The sequence below is a fragment of the Thermobia domestica genome, chromosome 18 (assembly GCF_964235325.1).
Source record: "Thermobia domestica chromosome 18, izTheDome1.hap1.1, whole genome shotgun sequence".
Classification (NCBI taxonomy): domain Eukaryota; kingdom Metazoa; phylum Arthropoda; class Insecta; order Zygentoma; family Lepismatidae; genus Thermobia; species Thermobia domestica.
Window position 1 is genome coordinate 53,744,772 of NC_137471.1, and position 20,109 is coordinate 53,764,880.

The following is a 20,109-nucleotide window of genomic DNA, read 5'->3' on the forward strand; positions in this document are numbered from 1 at the left end:
CGAAGGAGCTCTGAAATGCAGAGTTGTATTCCAAGAATAATTTCACAAGTCAAAGCTACCTATTTTCTCCTCATGCCTTAAATTATAATACTGTGTTTTCTCTTACTAAAATATTTTGCAGAATCTATCGCAACTGTTGTCAACATGTGAATTTTAAAATAAAATAATTCCATTCTGCATAAACAAAATATTAAAGACAAATCATCTTACTGACGGATTGGTAAGCCCACTTGACGCTTGAGGATCAGATGCTCTTTTGAGCATTGAGCATCCAACGATACGACCAATTCTCTGTTAGGAAAGCTTGAGGAATAAACATCAAAAACTCATAGCTGGTTGTGTCATTGGTAGCTTAGTTGATACGGTAGATCGTGATACCGGGGTCAATTGATTTTGGTTTTACATCCTTATGCAATATTAGGACCTACTAGAACCCTGGGCTCAGAGATATGCCGGGATTCGAATCCGATCCAGTTAGGGAGTGCATAGACCAGTATACAAGATTACCTAGTACAGAACAGGCCCTTCCTCACAATATACTATAGTATATCGCCTCCAAAATAGCTAGCTACAGGATCACGCCTCGTATCTCGGTGAAGAGATCGAGATTTCAGTTGCCACCTGTCCAACGATCTACATTACTTGATATATTCTGATGTGAAAGCAAAATTTGACAGTACACATCAGTTCAGTATTTTTTCTTCTGCAAGACCCGAAATAGGAAGAATAATTATTTCTTACATAGTTTATAGAATATGGAGAAAATTCTAAACAATTGACATCTCATGTAGCAGCGAATCTTCGTAAAATACGCAAATGAAAGAGTTGTACTCTTAAACAACACACAGAAATAAACCGAATGTTTGGAAGTAGCCAAAAGCTTTTCCGTAGTAAGTTCATTTTCAGTTTCAGACATGTGCCTAATTACATAAATAGAATTTTATCATTCAAAACTAGTATTTGTATTTGATAATACACTTTTTATTTTTCCAAGTAGTTTACAAGAACTGCAATCACCCAACCATTAGTCTCTTTCTACCGCGCAGCCTAATTTCATCGAGCTTTCGCAGAACCTCTGTCGCACCTTTTTTATTTTCCTCAGCATATGACTGCAAAATTGCTTCGAAAACATATTCCGTACTTGGATGAGTACTCAACAAAGCTCGCTCCAACACGTACAGATCAACGCCCTTATCTTCTGCAACACCATCTGCACTGCTTAACCCAAAGTCAATAAGCACAAGTTCATAGTCCTCTGCTTTTTTGCGAAGTAACATATTCGAAGTAGTGAGATCACCATGGATAATGTTATTCTTATGCATTTTTCCCACTGCCGAACCAATCAGCTTGGCCACTGCAAGGAATTTCTCCTTGGCTTGTTCTTCGTCTTGTATTTGCAACATGTAATCCCTCACTGTTACACTATCTCTGATATCTTCCATGAAGATACATCTTCTAATAAAATCAACAAAATATACAGCCGGGGTGGCAACTCCTGGAAAGACGGAAACAAGCAAGCTACAGAATTAAGTTCACGGCACACTTGCATTCTAAAACGAGTAATTTTTAATTACAAATTTACTCCTTTTCTGAGATAAACCCAACTTTATTTTCTTTACTACAAATTCATATAAACTGGGTTAAAAAGGTCAATTTTTACACCAGAGGTAAGCACTCTATCACTGATCCCCTCTTTTATAGAAGTGAATGCTGTATCTTCAAACAGATTACTTTATTCAAGTAAACTTCTAAAGGAAAAAAAAAATCCAGATCTATTGTCGTCTGTAGCACAAGTCACGAAAAAGATCACCTACTTCTGATAAGCAAGCTCTTATCTTCACCAAGAAAGAGACTGGGCTGGTAGCGTTCTCAACAGCAATAATGGGATTTCCATTACAAGGCAACCAACAAGTTCAAAGTAACTTTGAATTACAAAATATTGAAGAACAATCTGTGCTAAATAGCATAGAAAAGTTGATTTCAGCTTGCATAAGACACCTAGAGCAATTTTCTGCCACAATTCAATTCGACTGTATGCTTGACCGAATATTTATCTTGGAGAAGAGTTGTTTCTAACACACACACATTCCAGATGAATGGAAATGCTAGTTTCTACTTACCAAATGTGTCTACAGCTTTGGAAAACGTAAAATTTGCCACGATAAATAAATTTGAGGGAAAATTTCTGGTGTGGATTGCAATTGATCTACATAGCAGCATCAGTAAATCCTGATCCACAAGTACTGTGTTGCTATCGTGATACATAAGAGAAATTAATGAGGCGTCAACTGTCATCGCATTCTCAGGATAGTGACTACGTATTCTGATAAATTCTTATTATACAAAAATTGCTCTAGATCATTTGCTGTTAAAACAGAAAACGCTTCTGTATAACAAGAATACCAATATCCCAGAAATCAGTCCAATTAAAATTTCTGGTGAATCGTGAAGGTTACGATTGTTTGGAAAGGGTTGGAGAGCAAAATAGCTGAGTATTCAACTATTCAATAGGATAAGTATCGTTTAACAAAATTCGGTCATTCTCTTGTATAGAAAGCTTGTTGAATAGACAATGAACTGAGTTGATGTTCAAAGAATTGAAGTGATAAGAACAATACTAATTTGTAACATTGGAAGTTATACGAATGTATATCGTGTATGTTTGCTTTGTAAATACAAACAGTTCTCCTTTTCGTATAGTTCTTCCAGTTTGTTTAAAACTCATTATGAGTAACCGAAATAACTAACCTGAACTAATTGTATATGATTTATACGAAGATGTGATAATAATTCAGTAGAATTAGAATTACTTTTATTGTTCCTTCGATCTTACTGTACACAAAATGAGACAAAGGTATCGAACATCATCTTAGTTGAGAAATTATGAACAATAAGTGTACAAATAAATAAACATTATGTGGACTTGCATATGCAATCGAGGAACAAATAGCGCGATTCCGACATCCCTAATAAGCCATACTCATTCATTCATTCATATGCAATGGAAGAAGATATAAAGAGAAAAAATAAGTGTAGTATACATTTCGTTCCACTGCAAATAATGTAATACACACATCAATTTGATTTATGCGTATGTTTTCTCAAATCTGTCATATATCCTTCTTCAGTGTAAAATATACCACTTAACAAAATATTTCGAATTACTTTCCTATGTCTAATTATTATCAGCTAACTCCTTACTTTTGATGGAAGATGGCTATACATCTTAATTCCTTTTAATATAATATACTTTGAAAAATACATTTTGGTCTAACAGCAGCTAAATCATCATTATTCTTCGTATCGTAATCGTCTTTCTTTCTTTCTTTTTTTATTTTATTTATTTATTTTTTGAATGTCGACTATGCGTTCTCTAATTATAAAAGGTGTTATATATATATATAGTGGCGGATCCAGGATATGATCAAGGGAGGTACTAAACCATAGTTTGCCGCTTTATCCAGTGTAAAGCAGTATTGAACCCCATTTTATTCAGTGTATACCTAAGCGTCAAAGGGGGGACTATAGCTCCTATAGCCCCTCCCTTGGATCCGCGCCTGTATAATATTATATATATGCCTGCCTCTATAATTAAAAAGAAGTACTTAGTTTATCTGAATATTAATTTATTTTTACGGAACCAGTGTTCTACTTGACCAGTGGTAATATTTACTTTCCTTTATAAATCTTCTAAACGTGAGTCTGATACTACGAGGCGTATCCGTAAAATAAGGTTGCAACTCCTGTAGTCGGACAAGTAATATTTTCTTGCGTAAGTTGTGTATACTGGTTTTCACTGTCAGTCTTCTGCGTCTCTCTTATGTTCCTCATCGTTACATGGAGTCTAGTGTGAATAGCACGTGTTTACAATGGCTGCGCCGATTCAAAATCCCCCCAGATGTCAAGTACGCTCCACTGTACGTTTTCTCCAAACAGAAGGTAAGCGCCCAGAGGATATATAAAAAGCACTGGTTCCCATTTAGCAATTTTAAATATCGTGAATTTAGAGGAGCCGTAACGAAGTTGAAATGTAGTTCCAGGAACACGTTCTAGAATTCTACGACTGTGGGATACAGAAGGTAGTACCTCGACTTCAGTCTACACAATAACGGCAATTACGTCAAAAAATAGTCCCTGCCTCACTAAATACGTTGTAGTAGGTATTTTGTCAAATATACGTTCTTCGAATGAATAGTAACTGTTGTAGCCTTACTTTCCGGATCCGCCTTGTAAAATGTTAGTATCACCAACGTAAATTGTGAGATCTCCCTCACTAACGCACGTGGAAAATTCAGTAGAAACAACAGTGGACCTACTATCAATCCTTGCGGGACTCGTTATTTATTTGAGGTCAAGACATACCTTTATGAATGGAAAAAGATGGAGCAGTATATGTTACTTAAACCTATATGCAATCAGGCAATGATTTGAACCATGAGTTTCCTATATGCCTCATATACCATATCTGTTTTACTTGTACAAAAGTATATTATGATCAACCATGATATACTCGTACTCTTGTTTCGAGCATTTAAAAAAAAAAAAAAAAAAAACTATGAAACTATGTTGCATCATAAAGATCCATTCAAAATAAATGCCAACAAACCCTGTAGTAATCACTATTATAGTTGGGTAGTTTATAATTTCGGCAATTTTACAGAGCAGCTAATAAGGACATTAGGAAATCTTACGCACTACAAATGATGAAATATATAAAACCTATCCTCAAGTTCGTTTACATTTTCTTGACGTTCTTTTCTCTTTCTTTTTCTTCTATTTTTATACTCCACGAACACGACTCCCAGAAGGCAAAAGCTTGCGAATGCAAGGAATTTTCAGGCATCAGAATGTGAAGTATGTTTATATATTATTTTAAAACAACAGATTTCTTCCTTAATCGAAACCTAGGAACAAATTCTGATTACTGATCAACTGCGACAAAAACAATTATTATGCATCTAACAAAGCTTTCCAACAATTGTTAATATACCTAAAATCCAGCTCATCAAAACATCAAATATATACAATTTAAATAAATGTACAAAAGTTTAAAATATCAAATAATTCATTTTCTTATCTACACAAGAGGAAATCACCGGAACAGATTTCATATTACCTGGAAATGATCTAAAAGAAATACTATTGTCCAGCGAGATATATATAAAATATTCTTATTAGAGTACAAACACCTCATCCAGTTCCTTTCCAGGTGGTAAAGGGCCAAGGACCGAAGAGACGTTGCCACGTTGGGTAGAAACAGCTATGCGCTATATTAAAAAAAAAAAAAAAAAATGTGGAGCAAACTTCACCGGAAATGTAAAATATAAATCCAAGACTTCTTGCACCCCAAGCACCACTAGTCTCAATAGCAATTGGAATATAAACAAAATTTTCGGGAGGAGACATGAATGAGCGTATGCATCAGTGCATGTATAGTCCCACAATAGGCATTTACCTCTTATCCATGGAAGCATTGTCATGCCATTGGGTCGCTTTCCATCCGAACGACACAACCAGAATTTCCCGTATTGAAGGAATTCCAGCAGTATTAAGGGCTCGTACTATTATATCATTAATGGAGGAGTGTCGAGTGTATCTACCAGCGCTCTTCATGCAAGAAAGTCTATCCAGGCCATGTTGGTTAACTTGATCTCCGCAAGTTCGACACCGATGAGGCTCACAAACAGCTAAACCTAAACGTAAGGCAACAGCAATTCGAAAGGTTTCATTTGATAAATGAAGGTCTAAACGCGGGGAAGGAATCGCCATCACCCATGTACCCGCTTCGGGAGATGGGGTAACAAGAAGCCTAGCTTTATCTTCCGGAACAACAACAGATTGTAACAGATGATTACGTGAATCAGATGCAATTGGTGTATATCAAGATGACTGATAACACCATTTGCACGTTTCTGAAAGGTGTGTGTCTACTAAGCTTGCCCACCTATTAGAGTCTTCCTGAACTGAGCCATTTGGGTCCAAACAATAACCCTGTTGGAAGGAAAGCTTCGATTAAACGAAGAGATCCGTGGTAAGACGCTAACAATGTAGGAATCGCCATATCCACAGCTCGTCGAATACCAAGGCCACTCAAGCCAACAGGTAAACATGCATGCATCCAAAAATCATCATTTAAGGAGCAGTTCAGAATTGATTCAAGGCCAGTTTTCAGAACAATATCATTTTTCTAGCAAAGAAGTCTCATGCCAAAATAGAAAACATCGTAAAAAAAAATAGGTTAAGCGAGGGACTGATAAAATGCCCGTAAAAGGAAAAAGGTTGAATGGGCTGAAATTTAGGAAAATCGACCAAGAACAATTCCAAATTACATATTTTATTCAATAGCACGTTATTGAGTGCTTCCGAGGTGAGAGCACCACCTAGAAGACAAGCATTCTGCATGGTTAGAGGGCGTATGCCTGATGCAACCTCATTAAAGCTCCTCATGTTGTTTCATCTGATCCAAGACAACCAACCACGCATTTAGAAAAGTAAGACGTAACCCAAGAAGAGATGCCTTCTCATTTATTTGTATTTAGGATGAAAGAACCACCTCGGGTTCACCACCACTTGTTCCATCGTCTAAGTACCAAATGTTTAATAGAATATTATCTGAAACTATCGTTATTAGTTGCCGAAATTATAAGCTGCAACTATAATAGCGAACACTAAAAGGTTTTTTGACATTCATTATGAATGTGTTCTTTGCATACAATTACATGTTACAAAGTACTATGGTTGTTAATTAAGCGAATGACGCAATATCTTGCAATTACAGCGGATTTATTACTTTAAATCCCCATTTATAAATACAGATACAGATACTACGATCAAATTAATACACTAAGAAAGTGATTTTTATAACACACTGAATTTATTTCATTATGAGAAGAGAGAAGAAGAGAGTTCGACTTTCTAGAACTTACAGTTCATTCAGTTCTCAAATTTGAAACAAAAGTTTAAATATTTTTCATTTTATCATTATTATTATTATTATTATTATTATTATTATTATTATTATATTTTACAATGTAAATATGCTTCGTGCCAATTCTTCTCCTTTCTTACATTAAAAAGTGTGGAAAACAAATTTACATATAACAGGCTTATTATCGTCCACCTTGAGACAGCCCCCCCCCCCTTTTTTTTTCTTATCAAACCATTAACTAATAACAATATTTAGTGGTAAAGCCAACTTGGCTGCTTGACCTGCGGCGTATAATAATAAATATTCCTTGCAAAAGTATTCAAGACAAGACAAATTCGTAATTTATTGCTGTAAGAAGAAAACCGATTATTGTTTGACATATAACATACGATTATTCATAATGTCTGTCTTTAACGAACATGCGGTGAGTGTGAGGAACGTGTGTTCTACTTTGATATGAGTTAATTATTAAGTATATGAATTGACGCATTTTTATAAATGTACTCTTTTTATTAACTGCATCTAATAGTTAATGACCTCGTCATTGTTTATCGTGCACACGAATGCGTGCAAGATAAAATTCTAAAAAGGGGATGTGTTGTAAAGATCTGCAGTCCAGAAATTCTTGTTCCGTACACTCTTTACGTAACTTCTTTATTTACTTTGACATCATACTCAGAAATACGCCTCTATCAATTCTAACATTCAATTTCAATATTTCACCGAAGAAACAACTTATTTATTTTATAATCATATTAGCTGAAATATCCGTTCTTCGCACGGGGAGAATGGATTTATAGAAAATAACTGAACCACCTTTAAGATATGCATTTGAGTGAAAGTGTATTGATGAAAACCCATGAGATACTTAATCTTATGCAAAAATTTTGAACTCCTATCCCCTTAGAATACGCTCTTTAATCAAAGTGACATGACAAAATCTTAGCTTGAAGTCGGTACTAACTATGTTGCAAAATTCATTTCAAACGGGTCAACCGTTTCCTGGTTATGATGTCACAGACAACGCGTCGATTTCAATTTGAAGAAGGAAATTATAGAAAACGCCGTCCTTTCCTTCCCCCTTAAAATTCAAATTTTCAAAAACGTTGGGGCACGTGTTCCCTTATTTTTAATGAAAATGAAATATTACAGTTTAACGCTCACAATTATGCCCTTTAGGTTAAGGGAGACGATTAAGGCAAGTGAATGATAATAGGGGAGGATTGGGGGGAGGAAATGGGAGTACCCTGGGAAAACCCAGGAATACGATGTTGTCCACCATAAACTTACTTGGGCAGGGATTGAACTAGGGACCCCACGCACCAGAGGTAAGAACTCTACCAGTGAGCCACTATGTTCCTAATTTTTAATGAATTTATATACCGAGTTTCACCTCCTTTCTCCCTTAGGATGCACGCTTTAATGAAAGTATTTTTTTTTTTATTTTTTTTTTAATTTTATTTAACGCTCAGAGTTGGTACTTACTATGTTCGAAAATTAATTTGAAACTGTTGAACAGTTTCCCCGTGATTCAGTCACAAACAAAATCAGTTTAATTTTTATATAACAGATTAGAAAGTTACTATCACTTACTATTATCCGGATATACTTTTATAACTACATTCTACGTCAGTCGAAGATATAAGACAGGCTTTCAAAGAACTACAAGAATAAAACGAGAAAACAGTTTGTTGAAATTACCTGCTATTTTGCAACGAACTATTGCCCTTGATTCAGCTCGAATTCGATCTTTAGTCAGTTGTTCATCCAAATCTGGATGTCGGTAAGTTTTTCGAAATCTCTCTTTCACAAAAACTGGCTTTCCTAAATATTCACCCTGATACAGACGAGCTTCTGCACCCTGCTTAACTAGCCGAAAACCGTTCTCCAAAGTCATTCTGCTTACTGAACCTGCGTAAGGAAAAATTTAAATATGTATACATATGGATACACGAAGTAGAGAAACAAGCATAAATTATTTGTTTCTTAGCTTATAAATTTAACCAGACATTTTGCTTTTATTTCACTTTATCGAGGAGCGAAGAGAAGTTGCATCCTTGAATATACTAAAAAATTCAACCGAACTAATTCGATCGAATCAAGGACATTACGCACCAGAGGTAAGTATTCTACCACTGCATCATCGTGCCCCCCGTAGCACATATCAAGATATGAATCACTACCGGAAATTGAACTAGGAACCACGCGTACCAAAAGGATTTTTTTTTCTTTTTTTAAATGAGAACTTCTGAAGGAGAAAATCATCATCTGATATCTACTACACAATCTCAGTCACAAGTTATTTGAAGTCCTGAAGTAAATTAAGATCTAAGTGCCATTTGAACAGTTTTGAGACAATGATGTTTTACCTCGAGAATTTGTACCGTGCGCATACACCTCATGCATTCTATTGGCAATGATCTGGAGTACTATGCACAGGTTTGGCGCTTGGATTCGAATATACTTAAACTGCCTTGGCCCATAGACCATCATTCCGGTTATAACTCGAAACTTCAGAAAATGGCACTTACATCGAAATTTACTTCAGGTCTTCATTTCATTTTAAGGAAATCCTGTTACACATTAAAGATGATTGTCCAGAAATTTCAGTTTATGTCTTTGTATTCCTGGTTCGATTCTCGGCCAGGTAAGTTTCCGGTGGACAACATCTTGTCCGTGAGTTTTCTCGGGGTACTTAGTTTCCTCCCACATTATGATTTCACCATTTTTTCATCTATCATTCACTTGCCTTAATCGTTTGTCTTCCTTAGCCTAAAAAGGGCATAATCGTGTGACGTTAAATTGAAATAGTTCATTTCACTTTAAATATAAAAATTGCAGTTCATATATCTGAAAATTTAGAAGATACGGATCCTAGCAAGATTTATATAAGTTCGTAGAATATTAATTAGTGTCTAACGAAAAAATGTCTAAAAATGAGACATACGGTATAACAATAGATAGAGCCCTGATTGTTTTTCAAAGGGTTTGAACAAATTGCTGCAACGATGAGATAAATGCCTGGATTTCAATAGAGATTGTGTGGAGAGGTGATAGAGGACCCATCTACACAAGTAGGTATAGTTTACAAATGTATTTTAAAAAATAAATATTTTACAGCTTAGAGAAACAAATATTGAACGACCCACGTATACGTATATACTGTTACCTATCAGATTAAATTTGTTGTTGTTTATCCTCTCCTGGGTGTTTATCTGGGTGATATTACACACACACACATTCATGTTGCAAATTACTCTAAATTACACGGAACATCTCTGTTAAAAGCTCACCCAGTAAATAAATAAGTGCATCTAGAATAATCAACAAGTGTCGTTAATATACATTAACTAGTTACTTTATCAAGAATATTTCCAAGTACTCATGTGTCAATGACTTTCAAACTTTCTAACAAAAAAATTTCTCCGACTACGCCTGTTCCGCAAAAAGTTATATACAGCAAGGAATATAAGTTAATAGTACGTGGTTAAAGAGAAGCTCTGTCAGTTGGAAAAAGGAAAACTTGTGTTGCTTTCCAAACGTCGACAAAATATGTGACCTAAAGGAACATGGAGATAAATGTTTCAATTAAAACTCTAATTACCACAGTGTATCGCTGAAATAATTTACACTATTTGCTTCTCCGTTACTTTGTTACATATAAATAATCAAAAATTACTTTTACCAAATGAACATAAGCACTGAAAGTTCTCCAAAATCTTTTAAATAACACTTTGTATAAAGACTCGGGATTAAACAAGATGTTATAATAACATTAAATACTAATTCTTAAGAAAAATTTCAACTTTATTACACGAAAACATAAGATTTCATAGAAATACGGTTCAAAAAGTCAAAATCATAACATACATTTACATACATATAACAGATTAAGGTACATACATAACTGTTTAGAGCACAAACACGCTAAGCTTTCAAGTTTCGAATTACTTGTCGATGGAATGTACAGAAGAGGAAAGAAGAGCGGAAAGCATTTTTTTAAATAGAATTTGAAAGATCATCAATTTCAAACGAAGAGATGCTCAACATAAACTTAAAATTTTAGCAATGACGTACGCATCTGTTCAAGGTAAACTACGCTCAACTGGCGTGTATACATTTTCATTAGTTTCCGGAACCCTCAATGTTTTGGATCACTCGAAGCGCGTACTCGCTAGCTAATGTTGATGTTTATAGGAGTCTAGTGTATATATATATATTCACTGAGGGTATGTGCAGCCTAAGGTGAAGTATGAACCACAGCAATGCGTTCACATTTTAATGCTCCCCATCGACAATCAAACCCAGGATTCCGTTCACCAAAAGCACATGCTACCCACTAGACCAGTCGAAAGGTATGAGAACATGCAAATTTTGCGAACTTTTCTAACTCCAGAATTACACAAGAAGGTATAAATAATACTGTTTACTTCTAAAAGATGAGGCGACCTTTACGTAAGACATATAGACAAAATCTTGGATGACAAATGATTGATTGTGGATCATTTCTTGGTCTACAAGTTTTTCAGATTTGAAGCCTTGCTACTCCACGATCAGTGCATGTGACAGAAATGGGAGTTAAAATCAAAAATAATGCTCTAAAACTGAAATGTGCTTACATTAATCTGTGAGTCATTGTCATTATTTGAAGTTAAAGAAACATCTGATAAGTTATTTCATGTTAATGCGTCACACTCAACTCCGATGGGACTTGAAAAACACTCTGTACAAGAAACAGTAATCGAGCTGCAATTCGCAAGATCAGTCGAGAAAGTCAAAAGCGGGAGAAACAACTACAAGTGAGAAGTCTTAAGAAGAGTTAAATGATGATAATCCAGCAATCAATGTGGAAGATACTGCACTGAAATACAACAAAGGAGGTGATATATCATTAACGCAAGAACGACACTTCGGTTATTCCAGCTGCTCTGAATCCGTACTTCAGCAAACTTTCATACATCGTTCATATTTTCTTCTCTCCTCATTTATACTCGAGAAAGAAACATAATATTAACGTGATTTAGAAATTTTGGAATATCATCTTTTTGGATTGAGTCTGAGAAAAATAAATACTTTGGGCCTGATCTATCTGATAATTCATTCTTATTTTAATCTTTTCTCTATAGTTTGTTGACCAACCGATCGAGGTTTCAAAACTATTTCTATTTAATGACTTCAGTACGTTCTAAGTAATTACGTAAGTACCTCCTACATTTCATTTACACAGATTTAAATGTGTATATACATACGTGTAATCACTTCGCCATACATTTTAACAATATAATGAATGCAATCATTAAAAAACGGAACATTTACATGACAATATTTTAGACTCTAGGGCAACATCAACTTTCTTCAAAATACTATATAAACATTAAAAATAAATAAAGGCTTACCACTAATAGTTAATTAGCATTTTTCTTTTTCTCTCTTTCTTTCTTCCGTCCACCGTACACAATTCTAATACGTAAAATTTTCAATCAAATGAAACACAAGCTTGCTATCAACTATCGGAATAAATAAATATGTCACGCGAAATTAAAATCGTGACTTAAAAACATTTTGAATAATTTATCAGTATATATTAAAAAAAAAAAAGTACATTTTTGGTTTCAGAAACAACATATCGAGAAATTCTCTATTAAATATAACAAAGTATTATACACTGCAGATTTAATCGTACCATTCTGACACTTCTCAAGTATAAATATGAGAAAGGGACAACAAAACAGCCTGACACAGTTATTCATTACAAAATTAAAAAACATATAGAATCTAGTGAAGCCCCTTAAACAGTTAAACCATAACATGGCTCCACCTAAAATTATGCATTGTTACATAACCTAACCAAGTAAAATGTGAATACAGCATTGGTACATTACCAAATTTACATGAAGCAGGATGGAACATTTTTTTTTTTTTTTCTTTTCTGTTTAACGTCCACGATTACATCCTTTAGGATAAAGGTGACGGACGATTAACAAAAGATTGAACGATGATGAAATGAAACTTTTGTGCTCTCCCACCAGGAATCGAACTCGGAACTCACGCACCAAAGATGCAAGCTCTACCACTAGAGTAGCAGAGAGCTAATAATTTCTCAGATAATGAGAACATAAAACAGGTTATAAACAAGAAATTTAACAACAATACTTCACAAACTATATACATTATTTCTACAGTGAAAGAAATTCATTTTAAAATATTCAAGCAATGCCATTTTTTTTAAGAAATAGGCCTTCACGTTGAAGACAAGGAGAATTTGGATACTTGGGTGTGTTTCAATTGTGATTATAATTATTTGAGAAACTTGAAACTTGTATTTATTTATATAGAATAGAATTTGTTCTGGCTTCTAGTAAATAGGTATATACGCATGTTATCAAGATTTTCTAACTAACACGTAGGAAAATCATTTATAGGAAATTTTCAAAATAGTTCGAGAACTAATTTGCACGTAAATACAGGTAGCTAATTCGATTTACTACATACAGCTTTCGAACTCTACTTTTAAATTTTATAATTTTTCAATCAAATTATAAATAAATGCAATACAGCTATAAGTTTGGCCCAAATACTGCACTTAACATACGAGCAGAAATCATATCTAAATAAGTAATAATAATACTTGTCCGTTTATACAATTACAGGCTTGCTGATTTAACAGCAATACTTTTTGTATAAGTTTCAAAGTCAACTACTTAAGCATTAGCAACACCGTATAACAACTTCAATCAGCACAAAAACTTCATATAACATTTACCAATCCACGATTTCTATAAACAACAAAACTATATCCCTAACATTAAGCGTTTTTTGTTGTGTGACTTTGCAAAGAAGATGCTTTTAGTACCAAAGGATTCGAAACACGGAAAATGCTCGGCAGCATAGTCGCAAGCGTACCAAACACCTCTTCAGATATCCCCTTGGGAACTAGGAACTGCAAATTCTTTAGTTCTGATCCTCCCCAAGAAGCCATTTCTATCATGAAACCTTTCACACACTTAAACACTAGCTCAGCTCGTTTCGTACACCAGGCAACAGTCATTTCTTCTGACATTTCATGTACAAGCAATACAGGAACAGTCAGAGTAGTTATATCATATGAACAAGCGGCTTTAAGGATATTCCTTAAGCCCAAAATCACTGGATGTCTTGAATTTATGTCACTTGACCGTAAAGAATCATCAACTACCATATGAAACACTACATGAACTTCAGCAAGATTTGAATGACGTGTTATGTACACATCTCCAGGCAACAGATTCTTCGACGTATTGCGCCGTAGTTGCTCAATATTAGTGATGTTTGCTAACACCTCTTGTCCACTTTCCTGGTTACAATTCGCATGTCTCCATGCAACAGCTTCTTTAATTTGGTCCCTGATTTTCTCAAATTGATCTTCAGCTGATGGAAAATGAAATTCTGTAGACGTCTGACACACAGATATAAAATCTTTCATCAAACCAGTACAACTCCCTACATGGGAGTCCGTCAGAAGTACAAGCCCACACAAATCATTTGAATACAATCCTAAAGCAGTTTGCAGTCTCTGCGGTTGTGGTTCAAGACTACCTGATTTTTGTAATTTCACTCGACAGAAATCCAATACATCAGTTGACAAGATTCGTATATTATGCATTTGTTTCATTTGCGACCCGAGATGTATTGTAAAGCTTTCTTCTAATATCGGTGACGGAAGTGTTTCTTCCTTCTGCAACAACTTGCTTGATGTTATAGGTCTTGCAGTATGTGGCGAACTGGTTGGTGTTGGCAGTGTCTCGATCGTTTGATAATCTTCATATACTTTCATTACCCAATCGCGGTATTCCTGACGCTGAGTCTGTTTCAAATTGTCAAGTTCACTGTTCCATTTGCCTTGAAGGAGATTTTGGTCTTCGAAATGCTTACCTGCAAGTTCGTTTATATCATCTTCTGTGTTATAAACATTGATACCTTCAACAGCAGTTGTCATCTCATTCGTCTGCTTTTCTATCATTGCAGAAATCTGTTCATCCCTCTGAGTTACAAGATCCTCAACTGCGAGTGCATACGAGTGTTCCACTTGTAGAATGGTTTCAAGAGCAGGGGAATGAACTAACTTATGATATACTTCGGAAAAAACCTCTTCATCGGTAGTCCCTTGTGGCTCTGCATATTCCACTATCTCCCCTTTAAAAGCCTGTTCCCATGCTTTAGTAATTTCATCTATGTCAACTTTTCCTTCTAAGCTGTCATCAATATGTTTTTTTGCTATGTTGTCATAGTACTTAATAGTCTCATCTTTAACGAATTTTTCTAGAGTTGTCATCAAGTCAGGTTCAATGTAACACGGTAACTTAAACATTGTAATCAAGCGGTGCGTCAACTCTTGTACAGAACTTGTACAAGGGAAAGTAATCGGCACTTCCAGTTTAAATTCATCTTTAGATGTACACGCCGGAAATCGAAATACGACAGTCTTCTGAACTGTATCTTGCGCTGACATGTTTGAGTTCTACGACATATACACTCAATAAGACTTACACGAATAAAACTATCAAATAATCACAAACTGTTTTAAGTTTTAGTGTCAAAAAGTTCGACTACATGGAATATATTAATTGTTCCTTGTACTACAAACCTTGGAATGCTTCCCAGTAGAAAACATCTGCATAATTTTTAAACACAAAAAAAGTCTTTACCTATTGCCACATAAATATTCTCCTGAAAGACTATATACACAGCACTAAGATGAATCAATTCTGCTGGCAAAAAACGGTTTAAATTACATTCTTAGTTTTAATAGACGAACTCTATAATGTTGGTGTTCTTTTCTTGTCTTCTCGTAAACCCATACCGGTCAAATAGGTAGGTGCACCAGCTCTATAGTCATGTGTGCTATGAATGCAAAATTGTCAAATATGTGCCTCACACGGAGGATTTATGATTCAGGAACAAAAATGAATAAAATACAAGACACAATTGGGAAGAAATGACACAATCGGGGAAAAGGTCAAAGCCAGGAAACGGTCAAAATCGGGAAAGGAGTTCAGACAGTGAAAGAGGGCTGAAAGTCAAGTTGAACAGGGCAAAAAGTTAGAGGAAAGTAGGAAGTTTAAAATGAAAAAAGAACAAAGAGTAAAAAAAAGAAGGGGATCTATGTACGTGTAAATGTAAAAGAAGGTGTAAGTGTAGCGTAGGTGTATAGGAGATCCCACGGAGAATGAACTCTCTTATGGGGCGTTTACACTTAGTCGATTTGCGTTCGATTCAGTTGAATTGACGTCACTTTCAACTTAATCGACCGTGTAAACAGGAATTCAACTTAATCGCTTGTTGATCGAAAGCGAGTAATCGACTGGCAACTGAATTAAAAAACGTTCTATTTTCTGTGGTTGAAATAATTGAACACATCCATCGATCTGATTCGGCCTAGTTGCTTCGATTTAGTGGCAAATGCAGCGAGTCGATTTAGTCGTGCGATTAAATCGACCAAGTGTAAACGCCCCATTACAGAGCAGTTCCTTTCCTTTTCTACTTCCAAGCCGCTAGCGTAGTGCTGCCAACACTCAACGAAAAAAAGTTACTAAAATCCATAACTAAAAATGGCTAATAAAAAAAAAAAACAAGCTTCCGCGCTGAGACAAAGATAAATAAATCCGAATCCTATAATAGCATAAAGTTAAAGCAAAACTCGCTTCACGAAGATAAATATAATCTTCTTCTTCAGGTTGAAGCAAAGCTTCTTTTGTCTCGGTTGTTTGTACTGAGTTGCTTTTGTTTTAACTAGTTACGAAAGTATAAATGAAATACTGTATAGAGAATAACCCTTTTATACGCAGCACAACCCCAAATCTCACCATTAAAATTAAAGAAAGTGTTTTTGTTTTCAACCTGTTCCTGGATATGATTTTGACTTTATTCACCTAATTGAATACACGTTTCAATTCCACGTTCGAATATGAAAGCATTAGTACTTTAAACAAGAAAAAACTAATTCTAAAAATAGACTCTCTCCTCCAGCATCTATGTAGCGATTTATTCCTTACAAAAATTCTTCAATTGAAGACTCATTTACTCGTTTAATGAAATTTATGTCGGCCTCTGATTTTTAATTTTGTCTTATCTTCAAATTCAAGAGTGAAAGCTGAAGCTAATTCAGTAAAAGACTGTTTCATCGATTTCAAATCCTTATTGACACTGAAAAGCGACATATTCTAAAAAATGTCTATATTATCAAGAAGTCTATTTTTAATTTCTTTCGACTTCTTCATTAAAACTTTACACGTCTCCCCTGAAAATTTTACTCAACGTCTATTGGTAACTTACAGGTTTTGAGCTCGTTCTCTGCTGTGTAACCAATATATGAGGAGGAGCCAAAATAACCATCAATGCTATATTTTATGAAGACAATTCTAGAAGTGGGGTTTAGAATGTTACCACTGTAACATCCCAGTTGGATGTTCCAATCTGGAATATACATGGAGCATTTGGAATATTTCGCAAAAAAAAAAAAAAAAAAAAAAAACAACTGCTGAGAAAAAAGAAGTGAGTAATGTCAAGCATGGCGCATGAGAATATGCTCATGTAATATATATTGATTACGCAATTGATTTTATTTCTTCATATTAGCAATTTTTATTATTTTTGTCATTTCAATATTTTGTTTGTAGAGGAAAGGTAGTGTAGGATTTGTTGTAATAGTTTATTATTTCATACAGTTTGTAGTAAGGAAATTCGTTTCAAGGATGGTACTTTTATTATTATTATTTTATTTGCTTAGGATTTTCGAAGTTACTAAGAGGGAAGTAGGAAATGGATTGAACTAGGTAATAACCGAATTTATTTTAATCTTCAAAATTTCTTGTTCGGCCATATTTAATATTTTACGTTCTTCGAAAAACATATTTCTTTTCTAATTTAGGTATCCAATAATCAATTAGACTCTAAAGGGATAAAAGAAAGGTGTTTAGATTTAATTGGTTTTCAGTTACGTCATCATGAAAACAATTCTATGATTCGCTTTTAATTACCCATGGTTCTGTTGTATGACGCTTCTAGACGCTTGTATGGCGGGATGCTGTATCATAGGAGGGACCCGTATTGAATGGTTCCTGAAAAACTTTAAAGAAAACGATTAAATCCGTGATTCAACCCTCAAAATAACTAAAATTATGCTTTCAAGATGTTAGGGGAATGTCTACATTTGAATGTAAACTGATTTGTCAGTGAGGGTTGTGTAAAACAGTTCTGTCATCTGTTTGAACGTGGTGTTCGAGGTTCACGGCTTGGCGGATCCATGTTAATGTGGACAGTTGGAACAATCGCTATTGTTCATGATAACCTTGGAGTTTCTTTTGGAGAGGTAAAGTATGGCAGATTACATCCAGATAAAACATGGCTTTGGGACAGTTCAGTTGGACTTGTGATTTACCTTGTAGTAACGAAGTAACCAGGAGGCTGGATTACTGTTTTCTTGGAGTGATGAGGTGTCAGTATCCTAGTTATTCCAACTAGGACAGCAAGTAAGTCTCATTCAGATTAATGCGCGTCTCGTGAACTACGGAAACTCGTCAGTGGAATCTACAAGAATTAGTGGATTGTTTATGTGGATTTTTTTTTTTTACGGAATCTTCAAAAGTGATAACCTTGACTAACTCTTTGGCTAAAGTTTCGTATGTGCAAGGATCATAATGGCAATGATGGTGTAGTAAGCTAAAGTTCCCTCGGATACCTTCGATAATATATTCCACATGTAGTTCGAAAGTATACCTTTTGGGGTTAGGGGGCAATTTGTATCATAACTTCAAAATGTGATCATAGTTTGGCTACATTGATATAAATAGTCTTATTTCAGAAATAACAACCTTCCAAATTAATATCTTAAATAATTGGCTCTTAAAATTACTATTGACATTATTTTTGTGGTATGATGGTTCGATATTTCAATATAAAGTAAAGAAAGAAATCAGAATCTTGTACAACAATGCAATTGGGTGCTAGAAATTAACGAGGTTCGATCGTCATTTGTCTGCTTCCGTCTTCAGTATGAGCTTTCGCTATATAGTATTCATTTGTTTATGATGGCATTTTTCTTGAATTAAAAGAAAACAGTTTGTTTACCCTGATAGATGATTCGGAATGTTGATCTAAAAATTTGTTAGAGGAATTCAATACTTCATATTAGTTCCTATGGAAAAAGGCTAAGTAAATTATTAAGTAGGATAAATATTTTCTCTCTGCCCGATATAAAGAATGTAACAGTTGCGTTGTATGTTTATGTGCTATTTGATCGTGTTGTTTGTGCTCGAGGCTCATATATATCGTCATAGGGTGTATATTTGGGAGAAGCGCTTGAGAACAGGGAATCTAGATTAAATTTTGTGCATAATATTTACATTGAAGGTCAGTGCCTGTAATATTTTCGTGTGTGAGTATTTATATATGTGTATTTTATAGGTGTACTTAGAATAGGTCCTGTAGTAGTAGGTTAGATTAGTTTTATTGAATAAAATAAATATTGTGTCCCTTGATAATGTTGAATGAAACGTAAGAATGCGGAAAGGGGGCCGAAAGTAGCACTGACATTTACCCTGATTCTCTATAAGCCAAGTAACCCGTACTGTATGGAGCTGTTTCAAGAGCGTAGTATTCGATCCGCAGGTTGTACAATGCAGAGCAGAGGTACTTAATGTTTTAAATTCTTAATAAGCTTTGAATTCCTTCTACATTATTGGCAAGAAACTATGTAAACAAGTTCAGAATTATTTCGAAAAGAGGACATTCAAAATTAAATCCTGTATTATTTGAAGTACATGAAACTATTTGGATAAACCTGTTTTGGAAGTTGAATAATGTAACGTTACTGTGTATATTATTATTATTATTTGGAGTTTATAATAAATAATTCAGTGGAAGAAACTTTTCATTTCACAAGCAGAACTGTATTCGTATTGCTAGGTAGAGATTTGCTGGTGTTTTAATATATTTTCATTAGGAAGCGGAAGCTAGTGCAAGGGTTATTTCGAATGTAAACAAACCTCGTATTTGCGTTGTATGAGAATGGAAACCGTGCTTGGAAAACAGTTTGTGGAATCTTCTTCATGTTAGACAACATTCGGCTTCAAAATCAATATTTTATTGAATAGTTAATTTTATTTTCGAGCTTTTTTTTTTCTTTCCCTGTGAGCGCTTGCTTA

General features: G+C 34.7%; 2 protein-coding genes across 3 annotated transcripts; both read right to left on the minus strand.

Annotated features, from left to right (window-relative positions):
• Positions 1–950: 950 nt before the first annotated feature.
• On the minus strand, positions 951–15,779 carry Tcs5 (TP53 regulating kinase). Of its 2 annotated transcripts, none has more exons than XM_081746158.1 (3): positions 15,552–15,779; positions 8,630–8,839; positions 951–1,495 (listed from the first exon to the last, which is right to left on the minus strand). In XM_081746158.1, the coding sequence occupies exons 2-3, from the start codon at positions 8,823–8,825 to the stop codon at positions 1,014–1,016; spliced, it is 678 nt and encodes a 225-aa protein (XP_081602284.1). In that variant the 5' UTR covers positions 8,826–8,839; positions 15,552–15,779; the 3' UTR covers positions 951–1,013. The 2 variants fall into 2 exon arrangements, with proteins under 2 accessions (XP_081602284.1, XP_081602283.1); XM_081746157.1 differs by having other exon boundaries at positions 15,613–15,778.
• Positions 11,119–15,545, minus strand: LOC145675618 (FERRY endosomal RAB5 effector complex subunit 3-like). Its single transcript, XM_081746156.1, has one exon. The coding sequence runs from the start codon at positions 15,414–15,416 to the stop codon at positions 13,734–13,736; it is 1,683 nt and encodes a 560-aa protein (XP_081602282.1). The 5' UTR covers positions 15,417–15,545; the 3' UTR covers positions 11,119–13,733.
• Positions 15,780–20,109: the final 4,330 nt, after the last annotated feature.

Excerpts from the sequence above, each read along its gene's own strand:
- Tcs5 (XM_081746158.1), bottom strand. The coding sequence starts at position 8,825 with ATGACTTTGGAGAACGGTTTTCGGCTAGTTAAGCAGGGTGCAGAAGCT. Across the intron at positions 1,496-8,629 it reads AGTTCGTTGCAAAATAGCAG|GAGTTGCCACCCCGGCTGTA; the intron begins GTAATTTCAACA and ends CCGTCTTTCCAG.
- LOC145675618 (XM_081746156.1), bottom strand. The coding sequence starts at position 15,416 with ATGTCAGCGCAAGATACAGTTCAGAAGACTGTCGTATTTCGATTTCCG.